The 19,651-nt window shown below is 34.9% G+C and overlaps 1 protein-coding gene across 1 annotated transcript in view; it reads left to right on the top strand.

The window, feature by feature from the left end:
- LOC130048046 (histone deacetylase 6-like) overlaps positions 1-19,651 on the top strand; it is a 72,874-nt gene that overhangs the window by 13,792 nt on the left and 39,431 nt on the right. The window contains exons 4-13 of the mRNA XM_056144058.1: positions 1,578-1,715; positions 3,889-3,960; positions 4,868-4,893; positions 5,318-5,422; positions 7,290-7,358; positions 9,199-9,325; positions 11,406-11,471; positions 12,642-12,701; positions 14,500-14,589; positions 15,156-15,262. Of these exons, the coding sequence (XP_056000033.1) occupies positions 1,578-1,715; positions 3,889-3,960; positions 4,868-4,893; positions 5,318-5,422; positions 7,290-7,358; positions 9,199-9,325; positions 11,406-11,471; positions 12,642-12,701; positions 14,500-14,589; positions 15,156-15,262 (860 nt within the window). The remainder of the gene's footprint in view (positions 1-1,577; positions 1,716-3,888; positions 3,961-4,867; positions 4,894-5,317; positions 5,423-7,289; positions 7,359-9,198; positions 9,326-11,405; positions 11,472-12,641; positions 12,702-14,499; positions 14,590-15,155; positions 15,263-19,651) is intronic.

The following is a 19,651-nucleotide window of genomic DNA, read 5'->3' as shown; positions in this document are numbered from 1 at the left end:
ATTATGGGTGTGTGTGTGTGGTGGGGGGGGGGTTATCCTGTATAGATTATGGGTGGGGGAGGGGTTTATCCTGTATAGATTATGGATATGTGTGTGTGGTGGTGGGGGGGGGGTTATCCTGTATAGATTATGGATGGGGGAGGGGTTTATGCTGTATAGAGTATGGCTTTGTGGGATGGGGTTTATCCTGTGTAGAGTATGGGTGGGGGAGGGGTTTATCCTGTATAGAGTATTGGGGGAGGGGTTTATCCTGTATAGAGTATGGGTGGTGGGAGGGGTTTCATGTGTGTATAAAGCATACCACTCAATATGTCGAGTTTTAAGACATTAGGTGTGGTAATACCCACACTATGATTTCTATGTACAGAGCTGCCAACCCTCATGATTTTGGCATAAGGCTTACGATTTTAGGGCCGAAAATATGCCTTATGATTTCACTATATACTTCCGATTTTCTCTTATTTGACATTTCGAAAGTTTTAGAGCTGTCCGTCATTGGTTTTTACTTTTGTAAGAAACAAGCCATAGTCGTTACTATGTTTGTTTGCATAGTCTATATATATACAAAATCTCTATCATTTTAATGCTTTGAAATAAACAATATGGCAGCTGCTACTAAGCGAAAGGCATGTGTTGATGGAAATAAAACAATACTCCCCCAAAGAAGAAAACCTAATAGAGCCAGTAATTCAAAGAACAACATGCAAGTACTCTGTAAACATTTATTCGTTTCAAAGTCAGAAAGGGAGAGTTTGTATGATAAGTGTACAATCTGTTTGATAAACTTCAACATTTTTCACGGCGGGGAAAATGACAGTAAAAACTTGCCAGAATAACTGACACAGTAACTGTAAAATTATATAGTATACTAAAGTAACAAGGTTTTATACCAGTGATTTTTCTACATTTTTTACAAGGGTCCTGTTGTGGCTCTCGAATTGGGAAAAAAATGTCGACATTTCAGTCAAATTGGGAAAAATCTATTTTATCGTAAATAAGTTTTAAAATCATATTAAACATTATATTATCTTTATTTTACAAATCTAAATTTTCTTTAACTCCTAAAATTTTCAACTATTCTATCCAAATCATAATTCCTATAACTCTTTATTAAGTCGTATGTATATAATTCACATCGAATGTTTATTTTTTTCAAATACATTTTTCTTTCATAATTTTATTATAGAGAAAAATGCAAGCTAAATTGGGGGGAAAATTGACAATTTTTAGGAGGGGAAAGGGCCGAAATTCTGACCCAAAATGGGCCTTAAAAAATCACTGTATACACAAGTTTTAGGAAATAAAATCAATGAAAGATGTATTTGACCTTCTGCAGTTGTTAAATGCATAACAATAAGTATGTCTAAATTCTTTAAATTTGGATTTGAAATATGCCTAAAGTTGCTCAGGTTACATCTTTATTCATAAAAGATATCCAGCGGCAGTCCCCTGACCCCCGCCTTACTATTTTCCATTTCATAATGTTGGCAGCTCTGTATGTATGAAGGAAGTGTAGATTTGACATTAATAATTTTTCTTACAATTCTTATATATATATATGGGGTTCTTTGTTTTAGTCCAGAGAAGCCACAGATGAGGAAATTCTAACTTTACACAGTCCAGATCACCTGCGGATCCTGAAAGCATCGGAATCCATGACTAAAGAAGAAATGGAGACTTTGTCTCAGAAATATGACTACCTCTACTTCCACCAGGTATTAATGGAAAACTGCCATTCCCATTCTACATTTATCTCACTGAAAAACTGCATCAGACAGTAGCCTTATATTTAGCAGAGGTAGTTATCCTCGGATTACAGCCAATAATTGATTGTTTCTTGCTAAAAGCCCCCTGATTCAGATTATGGATTGTGACGTAATTATCAATCATATTCAAATGTATGTATCATTACAAATATGCAATGATAAATTCGCTGCAGCAAGAAATGGGATTGGGATGATGTGCTCTTTGATAGAAAGACAATGTCATGTCTTTGTAGCATTTTGGAGATTGATAATCATATTAAAGCTGCCTGTGAAGCATCAAGCATGCTTTCATGTAATGTAACTTTGTATTAAAATTTCATCAAGTTAAAAATGTATTCATATTTTATGGATTCTCGATTCAATTATGATCTTTTAATTATTTCTGATAATTTCTGATTTTCCATCATTAGACTGCCTTGTCATTGTTTCTGGGTCGTGTTAGTGGAGGTCGTGAGTTTCTGATTTTCCATCATTAGACTGCCTTGTCATTGTTCCTGGGTTTGTTAGTGGAGGTCGTGAGTTTCTGATTTTCCATCATTAGACTGCCTTGTCATTGTTCCTGAGTTTGTTAGTGGAGGTCGTGAGTTTCTGATTTTCCATCATTAGACTGTCTTGTCATTGTTTCTGGGTTTTGTTAGTGGAGGTCGTGAGTTTGAGCTCCGCTTTTGCTATGACTGTGTCAAACCTGTGACATACACATAGGTAGTGATTGCTCCTTCACCAAACGCTTGGCATTTAGAAGTGAGAATCACAGGTCTTTCGTATATGACCTTAGAACAGAGGTCCCGTGTCACAGCAGGTGTTAGCATGATAAAGGACCCTCACTGCTACGGCCCTGAGTGCTAAGCTTAGGTCTAAATTTGTGGTACTTCGCTTACTGCTGGTGACGTCTCAGTATGATTGAAATTGAAAACCAACAAACAAACAACCAACACAATGACAACTGACGTTATATTGTTTACAGGACACCTATATCTGTATATAATCTTTAAAGGACACTTGACATCTGTATATAATGTTTACATGACATTGACATCTGTATATACTGTTTACATGACATTGACATCTGTATATAATGTTTACAGGACACCGGTATCTGTTTATAATGTTTACAGGACATTTGTATTTGTACATAATGTTTACTAGACATTGACATCTGTTTATACTGTTTACATGACATTGACATCTGTATATGTTTACAGGACATTGACATCTGTAAATAATGTTTACAGGACACCAATATATGTTTATAATGTTTACATGACATTGACATCTGTTTATAATGTTTACAGGACATTGACATCGGTGTATAATGTTTACATGACATTGACATCTGTATATGTTTACAGGACATTGACATCTGTATACAATGTCTACAGGACACCAATATATGTTTATAATGTTTACAGGACATTGACATCGGTGTATAATGTTTACATGACATTGACATCTGTTTATAATGTTTACAGGACATTGACATCGGTGTATAATGTTTACATGACATTGACATCTGTTTATAATGTTTACAGGACATTGACATCTGTATACAATGTTTACAGGACATTGACATCTGTATATAATGTTTACAGGACATTGACATCTGTAATTAATGTTTACAGGACACCGATATCTGTTTATAATGTTTACAGGACATTGACATCTGTACATAATGACATCTATTGTTTACATGACATTGATATCTGTATATGTTTACTTGACATTGATATCTGTGTATAATGATGACTAACTTTATATTATGTACAGGACATTGATATCTTTATATATTGTTTACAGGACATTGATATCTGTGTATAATGACAACTATTATGTACAGGACATTGATATCTGTGTATAATGATGACTAACTTTATATTATTTACAGGACATTGATATCTTTATATATTGTTTACATGGCATTGATATCTGTGAATAATGATGACTAACTTTATACTATTTACAGGACATTGATATCTGTGTATAATGATGATTAACTTTATACTATTTACAGGACATTGATATCTGTGTATAATGTTTACAGGACATTGATATCTGTGTATAATGACAACTATTATGTACAGGACATATCTGTATGTAATGATGACTAACTTTATATTGTTTACAGGACATTCTAAGGAATGCACGCTTGGCTCTTGGATCCACACTGAGTTTACTGGATGAAGTTCTAACTGGAAAGGTATGTGTAGGACTGGTCAAGATAAGACAGGTCTATTTACTGGTCAAGATAAAACTGGTGTATATACTGGTCAAGATAAGACTGGTCAATTTAATTGTCAAGATAAGACTGACCATTTAATTCACTGGTCAAGATGAGACTGGTCAATTTACTGGTCAAGTTAAGTGGTCAATTTACTGGTTAAGATAAGACTGGTAAATTTACTGGTCAAGATAAGACTGGTCTATTTTAGACGCATTTGTCAGTGCAGTTATGAGATATATAAAATTTTATATGTATTACAGTTTCCATAATACAAGATCTTATTCTTATCACAATTTTCAAATAAATATCAAACTGCATGCACATCAATTTGATGCATGAGATTTTTTTTATGATATTACTCCAGGGCTGTCACGGTCCTTTTCGGTACAGGGTCTGAGTCCCATTAGATTGGGAAAATTATCGATGTTTTGGATGAAATTGGAAAATTTTACATTTTGGGCCTTGTTGAAAATGCGCGAGAAGTCTTAAGTAAAAATGAAACTAACACGATTTAATTTTTTTTTATACACACAATGTAACAATTTGTGATATTGGGAATTTTTAGATAAGTAAATTGAGAATTTTGGGGGGGTTCCCAATTGGGAAGGGTCCGTTTATCGGACCCAATTCAAAGAGATTGATGGCCCTGTACTCGTTGTCTAATACTTCCCTTTGCTAGTTATTGTTTGCCACCCTCAATACTTATTTGTTTTTAATTTTGTGCCTAATCAGATTTGAGTAACTTACATGAAAGTATAGTAATGATAGATATAGAATTATTGTTTATCCATAGTCAGATTTCGTATGTTATTAATTGATATGAAATACATATATTGATATGTATCAATATGATTTGAATTTCATATGAATTGCTCTTTTCCAGGTTCAGAATGGCTTTGCTATCGTCAGGTAACGAACATGTTTGTAATTTTGTTTCTGAATGTCTGCCATTTATACAAAATTGGTATCATAAAGAAAACCATTGTACCCTGTATTGAAATAACAGCTTTTAAACCACAAATTGAACCAGACACATTGAACCAGATGTGATTGATACACTGTGAGCCATGGAATTTTTGAAAGATAATTTCTTAATTTCTGGAAGACAAAGTATGGTAAACACTAAAATGTGTAAAATGTGTTATTTTCTGTAAACTAAGACATGCAAAGCACCGTACACATGACACACACTAAAAAGTGTATAATGCTATGCTGTTTTCTGTAAATAAAGGCAGATAAAAATCATGTGTCTTCTACATTTCGACAGCGAATTATCACATTCAGGGAAATGATATCTCCACTGAGTACTTTCAGTTCTTTGATTATGTTGCAGACCTCCGGGCCATCATGCTATGTACAATGAGTTTAATGGTTACTGCCTGCTGAATAACGTGGCATTGGCCGCCAAGAGAGCCCTGGATGTATATGGACTAGAAAGGTAATTATATTCCTGCAGGTGATAGAAAGGTATTTATATTCCTGCAGGTGATAGAAAGGTATTTATATTCCTGCAGGTGATAGAAAGCAGGGTTTGACATTAATTTTTTATACGTGTGCCGTTAGACGGGACATATTATGTTATGGTGCTTCCCGTCCAAGGTCATGTTTTCTGAACTTTTTTCTGTAACAGATGCATGTACAGTGTTGAAATTTGGTCACAATTTCTCCCTCAAGAAATGTAAGAGTGAGTTTGCTGGATTGGTGCATCATGACCTACTTTAGGGCTAAAAGTATATGTATGTCAAACAATTTTCTGGACTTTTTTCATTATGGATACAGAAATTGCCTGAAATTTAGTCACAAGCTTCCTCTCAGAGGAATCCAAGTGTAGTTTGCATTTCAGCTGGATTGGTGCACCATGACCTACTTTTGGCTAAAAGTAGTTCAAACAGTATTCCAGATTTTTTTCGTTATGGATACAGGTATTGCCTTGATAGGCTCATACATGAATTTTGGAATAAACATTTTTCATAGGAATAAAGATGGTAAAAAATGTTTTCAAAATCTTTTGATGAAGAACAGCAGGGCCAAGATGATTCAGGTGAGCGTTGTGACCCATTGACCACCTGATACATTGCTATTTCTTATTTCACAGATCTCTCTGAATATTAGACATCCGTCCTTAGACTTTTATTATGATACAGCGATGTCTACGTCGGTCCATTCATTCGTGGTTTTCTGTATATATTTTCATTTCTCTGTCACACATGAAGCTGAATCTTTCTGTGTAGCTTATTTTTGGGTCACTCTGTTGTAATTTTGCTCTTCAACCTTCCTTGCAGGAGTTTTGCCACTTTATTTAAAATTTAATGTTGTAAGGAGAGTACATAATTTGTTCTTTGAACTCCTCCCACAGTTTTAACTCCTCCCACAGTTTTCAAGTGGAAACCTTCCTACATTTTAGATGGTTTATATGGGTATTGAAGATGTGCGTGTGGCAAGAATTTTGATTTTCAGGAAATTGCAGGTTGTTGAACTTGGTCAATTTTGAGGAAATATTACAAAGCAAATTATGGTGTTCCATATAATCCTCTCACACTTTTCAAGCTAAGCCTTTGTAAACAACTTGAGGATGTGTGCACTGCAAGGATTTTGATTCCGAACATTTTTCTTATTTCTGTGATGTTTTAAAAAATTACAAGTTGTTGAACTTGGACAATTTTGAGGATTGTTTTACACACAGCGCTCTTAGTTTGTCTGTATGGTCCTATCAGTTTTTAAGTTGAGACCTTTTATTCATACAATGCAAAAGAATGTACTGTATAGCTGTCAACTTTATGACAAACAGGATCACTTCAGCTTTATCACCTGCATGTGGTGTTTATATCTCTCAACTGATTCGATACGCAAGAGCATGTTCTGTGTGTGATCAGTTTTGTAGAAGGCTACTGACAAAAATGTTGATGTTACAGGGGTTTTAACAGTCTCGTTTAGAATCAACATTTTGCAAATACAACCTGTCATTGGTCTAATACTTTCTGACACATTTTATATAATTGTTAGATCATTCTTTACACTCTGATTTTGACTACTGATTACTCCGTTTACCTGATTAAGATATAGGGTTCACTGCAGGTGTGACCGATCGATGGGGGGACTTAATCCTTCTAGGCATCTGATCCTACCTCTGATATATTCAGAGGCCTGTGTTTGCTCTACTCCTAATTTTGTATTCTTTATAGGAGTTATGGGATTGGTCACTGTTCGTTATCTTCTATCTTCTCTTAGGATACGTTCATTTCACAGCTGTCACAGATGTTTTGGGTATTTACATTACAGTAACTGATTTGACTATTTATTTTCAGAGTGTTAATTCTTGATTGGGATGTCCATCATGGACAGGGAATACAGTATTTCTTCTACAATGATCCCAGGTAAGACTGAAGGCTTCACACAGGTAGATATAAAAATCTCTGTAGTCGAGAGGCTTTACACAGGTAGATATAAAGATCTGTGTAATCTGGAGGCTTTATACAGGTAGATATAAAGATCTCTGTAGTTTGGAGGCTTTACACAGGTAGATATAAAGATTTCTGTAGTCTAAAGGCTTTAAAAATAATTTTAGTCTGGAGACTTTACACTGGTACATGTAAATATATACAGTGGAACCCCGTTATTACGTTCCCCCTTTAATACGTTAGTCCGCATATTACGTTGGAATTTCAAAGCACAAAACCATTTCTTAACAAACCTATATAAAATAGACCTCGTTATTACATTGTCCTAAGATGCCGGGACTCGGTATTACGTTGTAAAAATTCCGACGAAAACGTAATAAACCCCTAATTATTCAATAGTGATTCTCAAAATAATAAGCCATTCACACCTTGACTGCCTGAGGCAGTCACCACGTAAATTTCCTGATCTGTTTGGGGATTAGAGACGCTTGACTGATCACGCTTCGATAGATCTTGCGACATCAATACAGGTGAATACCCCGTATCGAAGCCAGTGATAAACAATTAAATAATGTTTATTTAGAAATTGTACTCTATGAAAGTTACTTCATTTTTCATATTTTGATAATCAAAGAAATAATTTCTCAACTACCTGCGTGTTCAGCATTGTGTGATTACCTTCGCTATTAAAACTCTATTTACGGACAGCTTTGGTACCAAACATGAAAGACAAGATTTATCGTAGCAATGTTAAAACCGCTTGGGTAACTTCTTGGACATAGGTGACTAAAGGAAGTGTTCAATTAAAAAATTGTCCGTTGTTTCGACATGCAGCTTTGGTGTTCGTAAATCTCGTCCATACATACACCGACCAAACTGTCTTGTGTTATCGGCCGATTCGTGCACAGCATTTACCTCTGTGAATATTCTAAAATCCCCTGATGCGCACGTGATTTTAGTGCCATCATTTAGCGTTGTAAATGAAATCTTCGTGCATCATTATATTTTTTTTATGTGGATTGCGCTTAAATTGTTCTCCGTGTTTATCGTTGGTGAGAAAAGTGTGTAAGTGTTGGGTATCGTGTGCGTTTTGTGTCTATAGTTTTGTTGTTTTTTGGATGGGATTTTTTTTTATTGCGTTGTGTATTGTGTAATTCGCGAACTTAATAAAAACGATGTTTTGTTATTTTTTTTAATACGAATGTTGAATACGAACCGGAACGAGTTATTGAGAGAAATTTACATGAACGCATTGTTTTAAAGTTGAACAAAATGGCGGTCCAAACGAATGCAGAAAAGCAACGTTTATCAAAACATCCTTATGAATCCTACACCAGAAATAAAGAAAAGGGATAAGAACATGAAGAATTACGGACATTAAAGATAAGATGTAAATAAAACAAAGTATCATAGTCTTTTAAACAAAGAAACAGTAAACATATATTCACACACCCCTTCACGGAGTACCAACGGACGATATACAATTTCCAAATGATATTTTTAATGGATTTCACTGGGAACGTTTATTTCGTTGCCCCCGTTATTACGTTATTTTATCGTGACAAAATGGAAAACGTAATAACGGGGTTCCACTGTATAGATTATTACATGGCTATTTTTATATCATATCTTATATTAGCTTGAGGTCACTGTATATCAGCCCAAAACTTGTTGGGCATGGAGATTTTACATACCATGGCAGAGGGCTAATGTAAGGTGTGATATTTACTGTATCAATCATGTACACATGTACTCTATTGATCATGTACCCTATCGGTGCACTTTATTGCAACTTGAGCTTAACGTTCTATTTCAGAGTCTTGTACTTTTCAATTCACAAGTATTTAGATGGAGAAGAGTGGCCTTACCTCAGGGAATCGGACTATGATCACATCGGTGAGGGGCGGGGCACAGGATTCAACATCAACGTACCTCTCAATGTGGTATGTAGATCAATATGTAGGTCGCGGTACAGTTACTTATGGAACTGTTATATAGGTCGTGGTACTGTTTAGTATTGTATGTAGGTCGCGGTACAGTTACTTATGGAATTGTTATATAGGTTGCAGTACAGTTTAGTATGGTTTGTAGGTTGCGGTACTGTTTAGTAATGTATGTAGGTCATGGTACTGTTTAGTTTGTATATACGTTGCATTACAGTTTAGTTTGTATGTAGGTCATGGTACTGTTTAGTTTGTATGTAGGTCACGGTACAGTTTAATTTGTATATAGGTCACGGTACTCTTTAGTTTGTATGTAGGTCATGGTACTGTTTAGTTTGTATATAGGTCGCGGTACTGTTTAGTTTGTACATAGGTCGCGGTACTGTTTAGTTTGTAGATAGCGGTACTGCTTAGTTTGTATGTAGGTCGCGGTACTGTTAAGTTTGTATGTAGGTCATGGTACTGTGTACAGGGGTGTGATTTTTCCTCTTTTTCAGAGGAAATCCTCTGATTTGCTCAATTTTTGAAAGAATGAAACACTTTGGATTTGATCTAAAGTGGCAGAAAATGATATTTTTCCAGGTAAGGTGAGGTGTTTTCCTCCCTTTTTGACCAGTTTTCCTCTGATTTCCGAGGAATTCAGTCACATCCCTGTGTTCATTTTTTATGTAGGTCGTGGTACTGTTTTGTTTGTATATAGGTCGCGGTACTGTTTAGTTTGTATATAGGTCACGGTACTGTTTAGTTTGTATATAGGTCACGGTACAGTTTAGTGTGTATATAGGTCACGGTACTGTTTAGTTTGTAAATAGGTCACGGTACTGATTGGTTTGTATATAGGTCGTGGTACAGTTGAGTTTGTATGTAAGTCGTGGTACATTTCTCAATGTGACCAGCATTACATTTACCTTACTATATGCAGTATTCATTGTCAACGTATACCTCACTCTATAGTGTAGATCAGAATGGGATATTTAGGATAAATTACTCTTTTGTTCTCATGTGTTTATTCTTGAGCATGTTATGATTGCTATGTCAACATGCACATTAATAGTTTTCGTGTTTATTCGTGAGAATTGTTACGATTGTCAAAGTCAACATGCATGTACACATTAGTACTTGGGTTTTTATTCTGGTGTATTATTACAATTGTTAGCTCACCTGAGCTGAAATTCTGATTGCCGGTTGTCCGTCTGTCCATCTGAAAACTTTTCACATTTTCGACTTCTTCTCCAGAACCACTGAACCAATTCCATCCAAACTTGGCCAAAAGCATCCTTGGGTGAAGGTCTTTCAAATTTATTTAAATAAAGGGCCATGTCCCCTTTAAAGGGGAGATATAATCACAAAAATTCCAAATTAGGGTGGGACCATTTAAAAATCTTCTCAAGAACCACGGAGCCAGAGGAGCTGAAATTAACATGAAAGCTTTCTGACATAGTGCAGATTTAAGTGTGTTCAAATCATGGCCCCCGGGGGTAGGTTGGGGCCACAATAGGGATCAAAGTTTTATATGCGAATATATGGGGAAAATCTTTAAATATGGGCCAAGGTGACTCAGATGAGCGATGTTTTGTAATCTCCATTTTGATTGGCTAATCTACTGATATTTAAGGCTATTAAACAAGCATTAACGTTAAGCTTTCCCTTTGATGTCGTAATAGAATGATGCTAAAGCATAACATAAAGCATAAAGATTGTGTAACATATTTCGTGAAACGTAACGAAATAATACTTACAGACATCAAACGAAATGTGTAAGTTGCAATAGAATGGATATAACTATTTTCTCATCTGTTGATGCTGATTGAAGGGTCACTGATAACAATTGAGATGATAGTTATTCTCTAATTAGTTCTTGCTTGTTTATTCTCAAGCATTATTACGGTTGTCAATGTCGGTGTACATATTAAATATTGTATGTTTATTCTCGAGCATTGTTACGATTGTCGATGTCCGTTTACGCATTAAATACTTGACGTTTATTTATCCTCAAGCTTTGAAATGATTGCCGATGTCCATTTACACATTAAATACATGTTTATTTATTCTCAAGCTTTGATACGATTGTGACTTTCAGATTGGCTGTGACAACAGTGTCTACCTGGCAATCTTCTTCAACATTCTGCTGCCCATTGCTTACGAGGTTTGTAATGACCAAGTTATTTGTTTTGTCAAGAAGTCAAATTATCCGGTGGTCAAGGGTGAAACGATACAGCACAATTACGATTCGATACGAATCACGATACAGTAGTGTTGATTTAATAACAGTCATGCAGTGAATATCTATTGAAATGTTCTGTATTTTAATGCTTTCAATTTGTTTATTGCTATCTGCAGTCTTAAACACTAACACAGAAATACAGTGTGTGATGAGTTGCAATTTGTTATTTTAAAGAAGGATTGAAGAAAATCAAAATATTACTGAGATTGGACATTGTGATTTATTTCAGTAAGACTGACTGACAGATTGGACATTGTGATTTATTTCAGTAAGACTGACTGAGATTTGACAATGTAATTTATTTCAGTAAGACTGACTGAGATTGGACATTGTGATTTATTTCAGTAAGATTGACTGAGATTGGACAATGTGATTTATTTCAGTAAGACTGACTGAGATTGGACATTGTGATTTATTTCAGTAAGACTGACTGAAATTGGACATTGTGATTTATTTCAGTAAGACTGACTGAAATTGGACATTGTGATTTATTTCAGTAAGACTGACTGAGATTGGACAATGTGATTTATTTCAGTAAGACTGACTGAGATTGGACATTGTGATTTATTTCAGTAAGACTGACTGAGATTGGACAATGTGATTTATTTCAGTAAGACTGACTGACAGATTGGACAATGTGATTTATTTCAGTAAAGACTGACAAATTGGACAATGTAATTTATTTCAGTAAGACTGACTGAGATTTTTGACAATGTGATTTATTTCAGTAAGACTGACTGAGATTGGACAATGTGATTTATTTCAGTAACACTGACTGAGATTGGACATTGTGATTTATTTCAGTAAGGCTAACTTGAGATTGGACAATGTGATTTATTTCAGTAAAGACTGACTGAGATTTGACAATGTGATTTATTTCAGTTTAACCCTCAGCTGGTGCTGGTGTCTGCCGGTTATGATGACTGAGATTAGACAATGTGATTTATTTCAGTTTAACCCTCAGCTGGTGCTGGTGTCTGCCGGTTATGATGACTGAGATTAGACAATGTGATTTATTTCAGTTTAACCCTCAGCTGGTGCTGGTGTCTGCCGGTTATGATGACTGAGATTAGACAATGTGATTTATTTCAGTTTAACCCTCAGCTGGTGCTGGTGTCTGCCGGTTATGATGCAGCCCTGGGTTGTCCAGAGGTGAGTAATCACTGATGTGTGAAATTTAGAATCAACAAACGAGGAGACAACTACCAAGATGTCACGATTTATTTCTGTCATTATGCTCAGTATTTACAACATTTGTAATGTTAAATTTCAGGGGTTTTTTGCTTTTTTGGGTTTTTTTTTATTTACATATTCGGCATTTTGTTTTAGTACCTTTCCAACAATTTCAACATCAGCTTTTCCTTTAAACTTGTATTCCCTATGTAGAGCACTCTGTTTGCATTATATGTCAGTAACAGCACCAATAATTGAAGTTTTAAGATTTGGGAAATCTCCACTTTAATATCAATGCCAGAAAAGTACCAGTATTAAATAAATGTCTGTGATGAATAGTATAAAAATGTCAGAAGAGAAAAGTTGTAGATTTTCAGAAATGAAATGCAGCGCTTGCAGACTTAAGGACCCTTTTGGTCCTGTGAAATGTGAACATTAAAAAAACTTGTTGTATTTTATGAACTGTATTTTGCACTTGCTGTGTAATGCAGTTTAGTTGGAGAGGTAGACCCAATATGATGTATTTGTATATGCATTGCCCTGTTCTCAATTCTGTATTGTTTACAGGAAATTTAGATAACCTTGTGGAAATGTCAAAAGGATAGCTTGATTTCCAAAAGTATTGGCTATTTAGTATTGCTTGAATGCTTCGTTTGATCAAAAGTTTAACCTTATCATACTAGATTGGTGATGCGAAAGTTGATAAAATAAAAAGGGGGTAGACATTAAAGTAGCTTTTTCATTTATTACTACTTTGATAAGTTTGGTCTGAACAAGTTTTAATCCTGCAGTGGGCGATTCCGTATAACAACCACACGGTCTCTCTTTCCAATTCTTTTATGTAACCACAATCATTGACTTCCTGACGATACTTCTGCCAAAAAATTACTTGCTTTTACTGAAGAAGTAAAATACATGACACAACAATATTGATACAAACCACAAGGAATTCATAGATATGAAAAAATCTTAAAAGTATTTTAGTCCATGAACGACATTTTCTCTTTCTATATAAAACACACCTTGGGTATTGAAGTGGGTGAATAGATTCGCATGTGCATAGCAACTCAACCATTTTTGGTAACGGACCAATTGACCATTGATGGAAGGTGCGAAAGTAAATGTGTATGGATATCTGCACAGTTGTTCATATTACGAAAAAAATTGAGAAACAAGAAATAACAATAGATAAAACTTGTCAACAATTAACTTGAAAGACGCAAATTCAATACATTTTTCCCTTCGTGTTACATTGGGTACCGTAGACCAGCCCCTGGAACTGACAGGTGAAAATGCCTGCATGGGGATAAAGATCCTGGGTTGATGTCTTCAGGTGTGAAGACATTAAAGGAAGTAGGAATTTAGTGGTTAGCTAGGTTCGATCACTGGTGGCCAGTTAGTTGGTAGAGCTCCTGACTAGAGATTCAGGGGCCCCGGGTTCGAATCCTGGTCTGGTTCGTTGCATTTTATCACTTCCCGTACATGTGTTTTAATTGGTGTTAGAGATGATAAGATATGTGTTTAATAGATTTGTGAGATAGGAAGATGTGTGTTATATTAGGTATGTGAGGTAATGATATATTTATTTCAATTGGTGTGTGAGATAATAAGATGTATGATTTGATCAATGTGCGAGATCGTGTGATGTGTGTTTTAATCACTGTAAGAAATAATAAAATGTGTGTTTTAATCACTGTAAGAAATGATAAAATGTTGTGTTTTAATCACTGTAAGAAATAATAAAATGTGTGTTTTAATCTGTGATTGAAATTTACAGGGAGAGATGGAGGTGACTCCTAGCTGTTTCGCCCAGTACGTGAACCTCCTGTCGTCTTTGGCGGAGGGAAAACTCTGTCTGGTGCTAGAGGTACTCAATATTTTTATGTCTCCAGTGAAGTACTTCAAGGCTTGGGAATCATTTTGCCTGTCTGTCTGTCACTCCTTAGAACTTGTAAGAATAGAGCCAAGTTTTAGAATTGTAGTATGCCTTGTAATAAGAGAGAAAAGTTTTGGAATTGTCATATGACCTTGTGTGTTCGTTGTGTGAAGGTCATTCGATGTGTACAGTGGTCATTAATCCCCTCGTGGACACTCTAGGTAATGCATCCAATACAAATCAATCTGATTTATCATTCTTATATTTTTGTCTGAGGACTTTCAAAGCCGTAATAAGCAAGAGACATCCAATATCATCTCTGGTCCAAAAATCTCCATCTCATTCCTCAGGGAAACTGAATAAAAATGGAATTATAGTTTTATGATGACATACTATGATGGAGGAGTGTTAAAAAAAAACCCACCACAGTCATTCAATCTATCAGAGAATGTGATGGAATTGATTTTAAGCGGAAGTACTGCGTAAGATACATAATGATTGATTTTTCTATCAGAGGATGGGTTCATCATTTTTATGTGTGTACTAACTTTCTACAGGGAGGTTACTGCATCAAGACGCTGGCTGAGGGTGTGGCTATGTCTCTGAAGGTGTTACTGGGTGACCCGTGTCCAAGTGTTGACCCCATTACCCAGCCCAATAGCAGGTAAATTACTGATCTGTGAATTAATAAACCATTACACAGCCCAGTAACAGGTAGTCACTTTCTTGGTAATCACTGATTTGTGAATTAATATACTTTTTACACAGCCCAATAAAATAGGCAATTAAACTGCAGGAAAATTGTCATGGTCATAACTATGAATTTTAAAGAAAGACATTTGGATCAAATATTTCTTACGACAATTAAGACAGATGTGTATAAACCAAGGTCATCCGGTCTAAGTCAGTCATCTAGATAAAGTTCTCAACATTGTTTCGGTCCAAATGATATCTTAACAGTGAACTGGTTTTTAGAAGATCATACATGTCACAAAGGTTACATAAAGCAAATATTGTTTTTCACATCCTTGTAATTAGCATAGATAAATTGCACCCAGTATTTTAAGCTTAGATACAGAGTACCAATTTATACATATCACTGAACCAAAGTCAATTTAACAAAGTCAGTGTTATTGAAAGAAAGAGTTGAATTTGCCATAATTAGCATAAGCTCGGAGGGAGTATTAGTTTTATTAAGATATGTCGTTAGGGAAAAGATAGGAAATGTAGGTGTTTAAGAAATGTATGAAATGTAGACCTTGTGTTTAAGAAATCTATGAAATGCAGGTGTTTTAAGGAAGTTAGCTCCTGAGCTTTTGAGTACAACTGCGCAGGATGCTACAACTAAGTATTCACTTGTTCAATACTGATCCCATTGGTGCAAATATATTACACATCTATTGCTGAACCCTATCCAGTTGAAAAATTTTGTGTCAATTCAAATTTTGAAAGGGTTTGACGGACTATATTTTGTGGTGGAAGGATTCACTAATGAAAAAGTTCTAATTCTGCATATTACAGTTTCTGTTTCATCCAATCTATCGTCTATTTTTATACCCCTATACTTGTATTTCAGTTTTATAATTTATGATACAGGTAGTTGAGACTTGAAACTAGTTCAAATATAGTAATTTATTAACTTGGTTGATATATTTTTCCAAACAGAACACCGATTTTTAAAAAAGTTTTAATTAATTTACTCAAAATTTTGTATAAAAATTCAGTATTTTCGACAATAATTCAAAAAATTTATCTCCAACCCCCAATTTTTTTAGCTGCATTTTAAATTGGAAGACCAGACCTTGAAAATTATGTACAATTTTAGAAATTGACATTACTCCTAATACATGTACAGACCCTGAAACGTGCTACTACACCAGTTGCACGGTACGGTTCGGTACGCTTTATGAACGGTACGGTTCGTTTCTTGCACGGTACGGTTCGCTTCTTGCACGGTACGGTTTGCTAAAAATAGCTGCACGCTTTGTGAACGGTTTGCACGTTTTATTAATGAGGTGGGCGTGGCCTGATCGCTTTGACTTCGTATAAATTGTACGTTTCGATAGTTTGTTTTCACTCGATCGGTCTTATTCGGCTCTTTGATTATCGGCTGCAGGATTTGTGGTTGTGTTAGAATGTGCACATGGGGAAATGAGACGTTATTTTTGATTGCTTCGATGGAATAATTCCATATTGATAACGTACATAAAAGTTATGAATAAAAGTTTTTAGAATTTGCTGAAGTCTAAGTCTTAATGGTTGTTATTACGTTTCAATTTGTTTTTCATTTCTCATCAGACATTTATTAATTTACGATTTTATAAAAAGTTGTTACATGTACTGCTCCCCGACATGGGCGTGCGTAAGTGTAAAAACAAAGCGTATTAAGTTTCCGGATATAAATTACAGTGCCTAAATTGGAAAAGTTTTTAAGAAGAAGTGAATTTTGTTTTGAATACACTAAAGTCGCAAATGACACAATGATTATATTCTGCACTTCACATTTATTGTGATTTATCATCGGCATTATGAAAGATCCAGGATATCTGCACGTGAAGTTTGTACGTCCTTTTTTGTCAGCATTCAGTCATTCATAATTAATAATGTTAGATATCTGTTGCATTTGTCTTTGAATCAAATAAAATGATGATAATACATATATATTGCTATCCTTTATCACGTGAAGTCCGATTTTCATTTCCCTGACTTTAATTTTATCACTGAAAATTGAATTAAAAAAAATTAACAGAAAAGTAAGGCAAGTGTATAGTTTGCAATAAAAATGTTTCATATACCTTTTGTATATATTGTTGAAATACTTGAAAATGCTGAAATGAATAATTTTTTGCGGCCGATTTGATGCTTTGCATCAATTTAACTTGTTTACATTCTTTTACACATGTATGTATCTATTTATTTCTCTGTCGATGTAATTAAAAATTGTTTATTAGTGTATATAATAAATCCGCCAATCTACATCTATCTATATGGGTCGTTATCAATGTAGAAGAGAAAAAGATATGTCAAAATTATTGCTAATAAAGTAATGAAAATATTACAGTGTAGAACGTGACAATTTTTCTAATCGGTCTAGAAAATTCTCATATGATTCAGACACTGTACGTAGGAAAGTACATATTGAATACATTAACGCTACAAATATCAATTTCATCTTCTTACGGCAAGCCCTGTGCCATACGTATAGTAGCATTATCAGGGACGTCGACGTCCCTGATTATATGAAGAAATTAAATAGGCTACTTGTAAGTACTATTACAGTATTGTAGTTAACTTCACCCTTGAATTTAAAAGAATTGATTGAAACAGAAATTCCGTTAAAACAACGAAATGCCCCTTGGTTCACTCTTTAAAAGTCTGCAAGTGAAATATACATCCACAGTACACAGGACTGGCTGCAGAAGCATGCATGCAAAATCCGTGCAGTGATCTGACGTCTATTTCTGTTAACAGTTCACAGTATAAAACGAATTTTTATGCATAATTCAGTCAAAACTTGGGTACTTGTTGATAACATACATACACATATATGCACTGAAACAATGTGACATTTACGGAAAGTAATTTAAAAAAAAAAGAATATCAAAGATGTTTTAAGCATCTCGGTGATTTTCACAGTTGATAACCCAGCTTCGTGATGTTTGAGGATAATGCTTCGAATAGCCAGCGATAGTCTACGACCTCCTTTCCCATCGGGCGCCATTGTGAAAATAATATACTGTGGCTGAAAAAGTGGGTCACGTGACATAAATTGCACGCTTTCTGCACGGTACGGTACACTTTCGGGCTTTTGGGGGCGGGGTTTGCATAATATTATCCTGCACGCTTTCTGAACGGTACGGTTCGTTTCTTGCACGGTACGGTACGCTTCTTGAACGGTACGGTTCGTTTTTTGCACGGTACGGTACGTTTCTTGAACGATACGGTTCGTTTCTTGCACGGAACGGTTCGGTTCGTTTTTAAGGTGTAGTAGCACGTTTCAGGGTCTGTATGTCCTTTTAAACTCTCAATTTTGATATCATGAAGTTTTTCTTATATCGAGTGCAAAAAGGTCATTAAGATTTTTTTTTTATTGAGTTGGTTTACGGATCTGCCGCACTGACTTTTTGGGATGTTGGGAAAAAAATAAAATGGTTTTTCACTCCTTTTTATATTTCCGATGCTGTAATTTTTCCTTCTCACAAAAAAAAAAGAGAGAAAAGAAAATAGATTCCGCTGGACTGGATATTTGGACAGACGCCTCCGTCGAAATCTCGGGACAGTCCATAATATTCATGTGTCATGTGTGGAATATCAGTCAATTTCAGCCGGTGCTAACAATTATTCTGCACCTTTAGTTAGTAATAATGCTTTTTGCTTCCAATAAGTTATCTGTTTATGAAACTAACTTCTAATTAGCATTAGTTATGCGTTGCCTACCATTTAGATATGTAAATCCCAAAATAAAAACAAACACTTGTCTTCAGATGGCATCCTTGACGTACGTTGGGTTGCACTAATCACTTAAACAAGTATAACCCTACCTGACCTTACCATACATACATTTTGCTGAGGATACACTTTTAAATTCTTATTAATGAATTTTAAAGAAATATTCTTCATAATTAATATGTGTAATTCTTCATATATTGAAGGAGGTTGAAAACATATTTAACATTATTGAATTCATTCATTGTATAAAATTTGTTGACTACCAACAATAAATTGATCTGACCTATGTAAAATTCAGAATTTTTTAATAAATGTTTATAGGGTTCATGAATTTTATTTAGTACTTGACTTGACTTCATCAATAAGACTTTAAAACTTAAAAGTAAATTTTTAGACAAAATATATGCTTGGTAAGGTCAGTCAGGATTTTGGTACTTCAGGTGATTAGTGCGTCCCTATATACGTTATGGATGTAATCTTTTGAATTGAAAAACGATGCGGTTCTATTATTTTGGGATTTACATAACTAAACGGTAAACAATGGACATTTGATAATGATAGAAAGTTAATAAACAAATAACATTTTTTAAGGAAAGAGTATTGT

This window comes from Ostrea edulis, chromosome 7, assembly GCF_947568905.1.
Source record: "Ostrea edulis chromosome 7, xbOstEdul1.1, whole genome shotgun sequence".
Classification (NCBI taxonomy): Eukaryota; Metazoa; Mollusca; class Bivalvia; order Ostreida; family Ostreidae; genus Ostrea; species Ostrea edulis.
The sequence above is the reverse complement of the archived record's forward strand: the minus strand, read 5'-3'. Positions and strand labels throughout refer to the sequence as shown.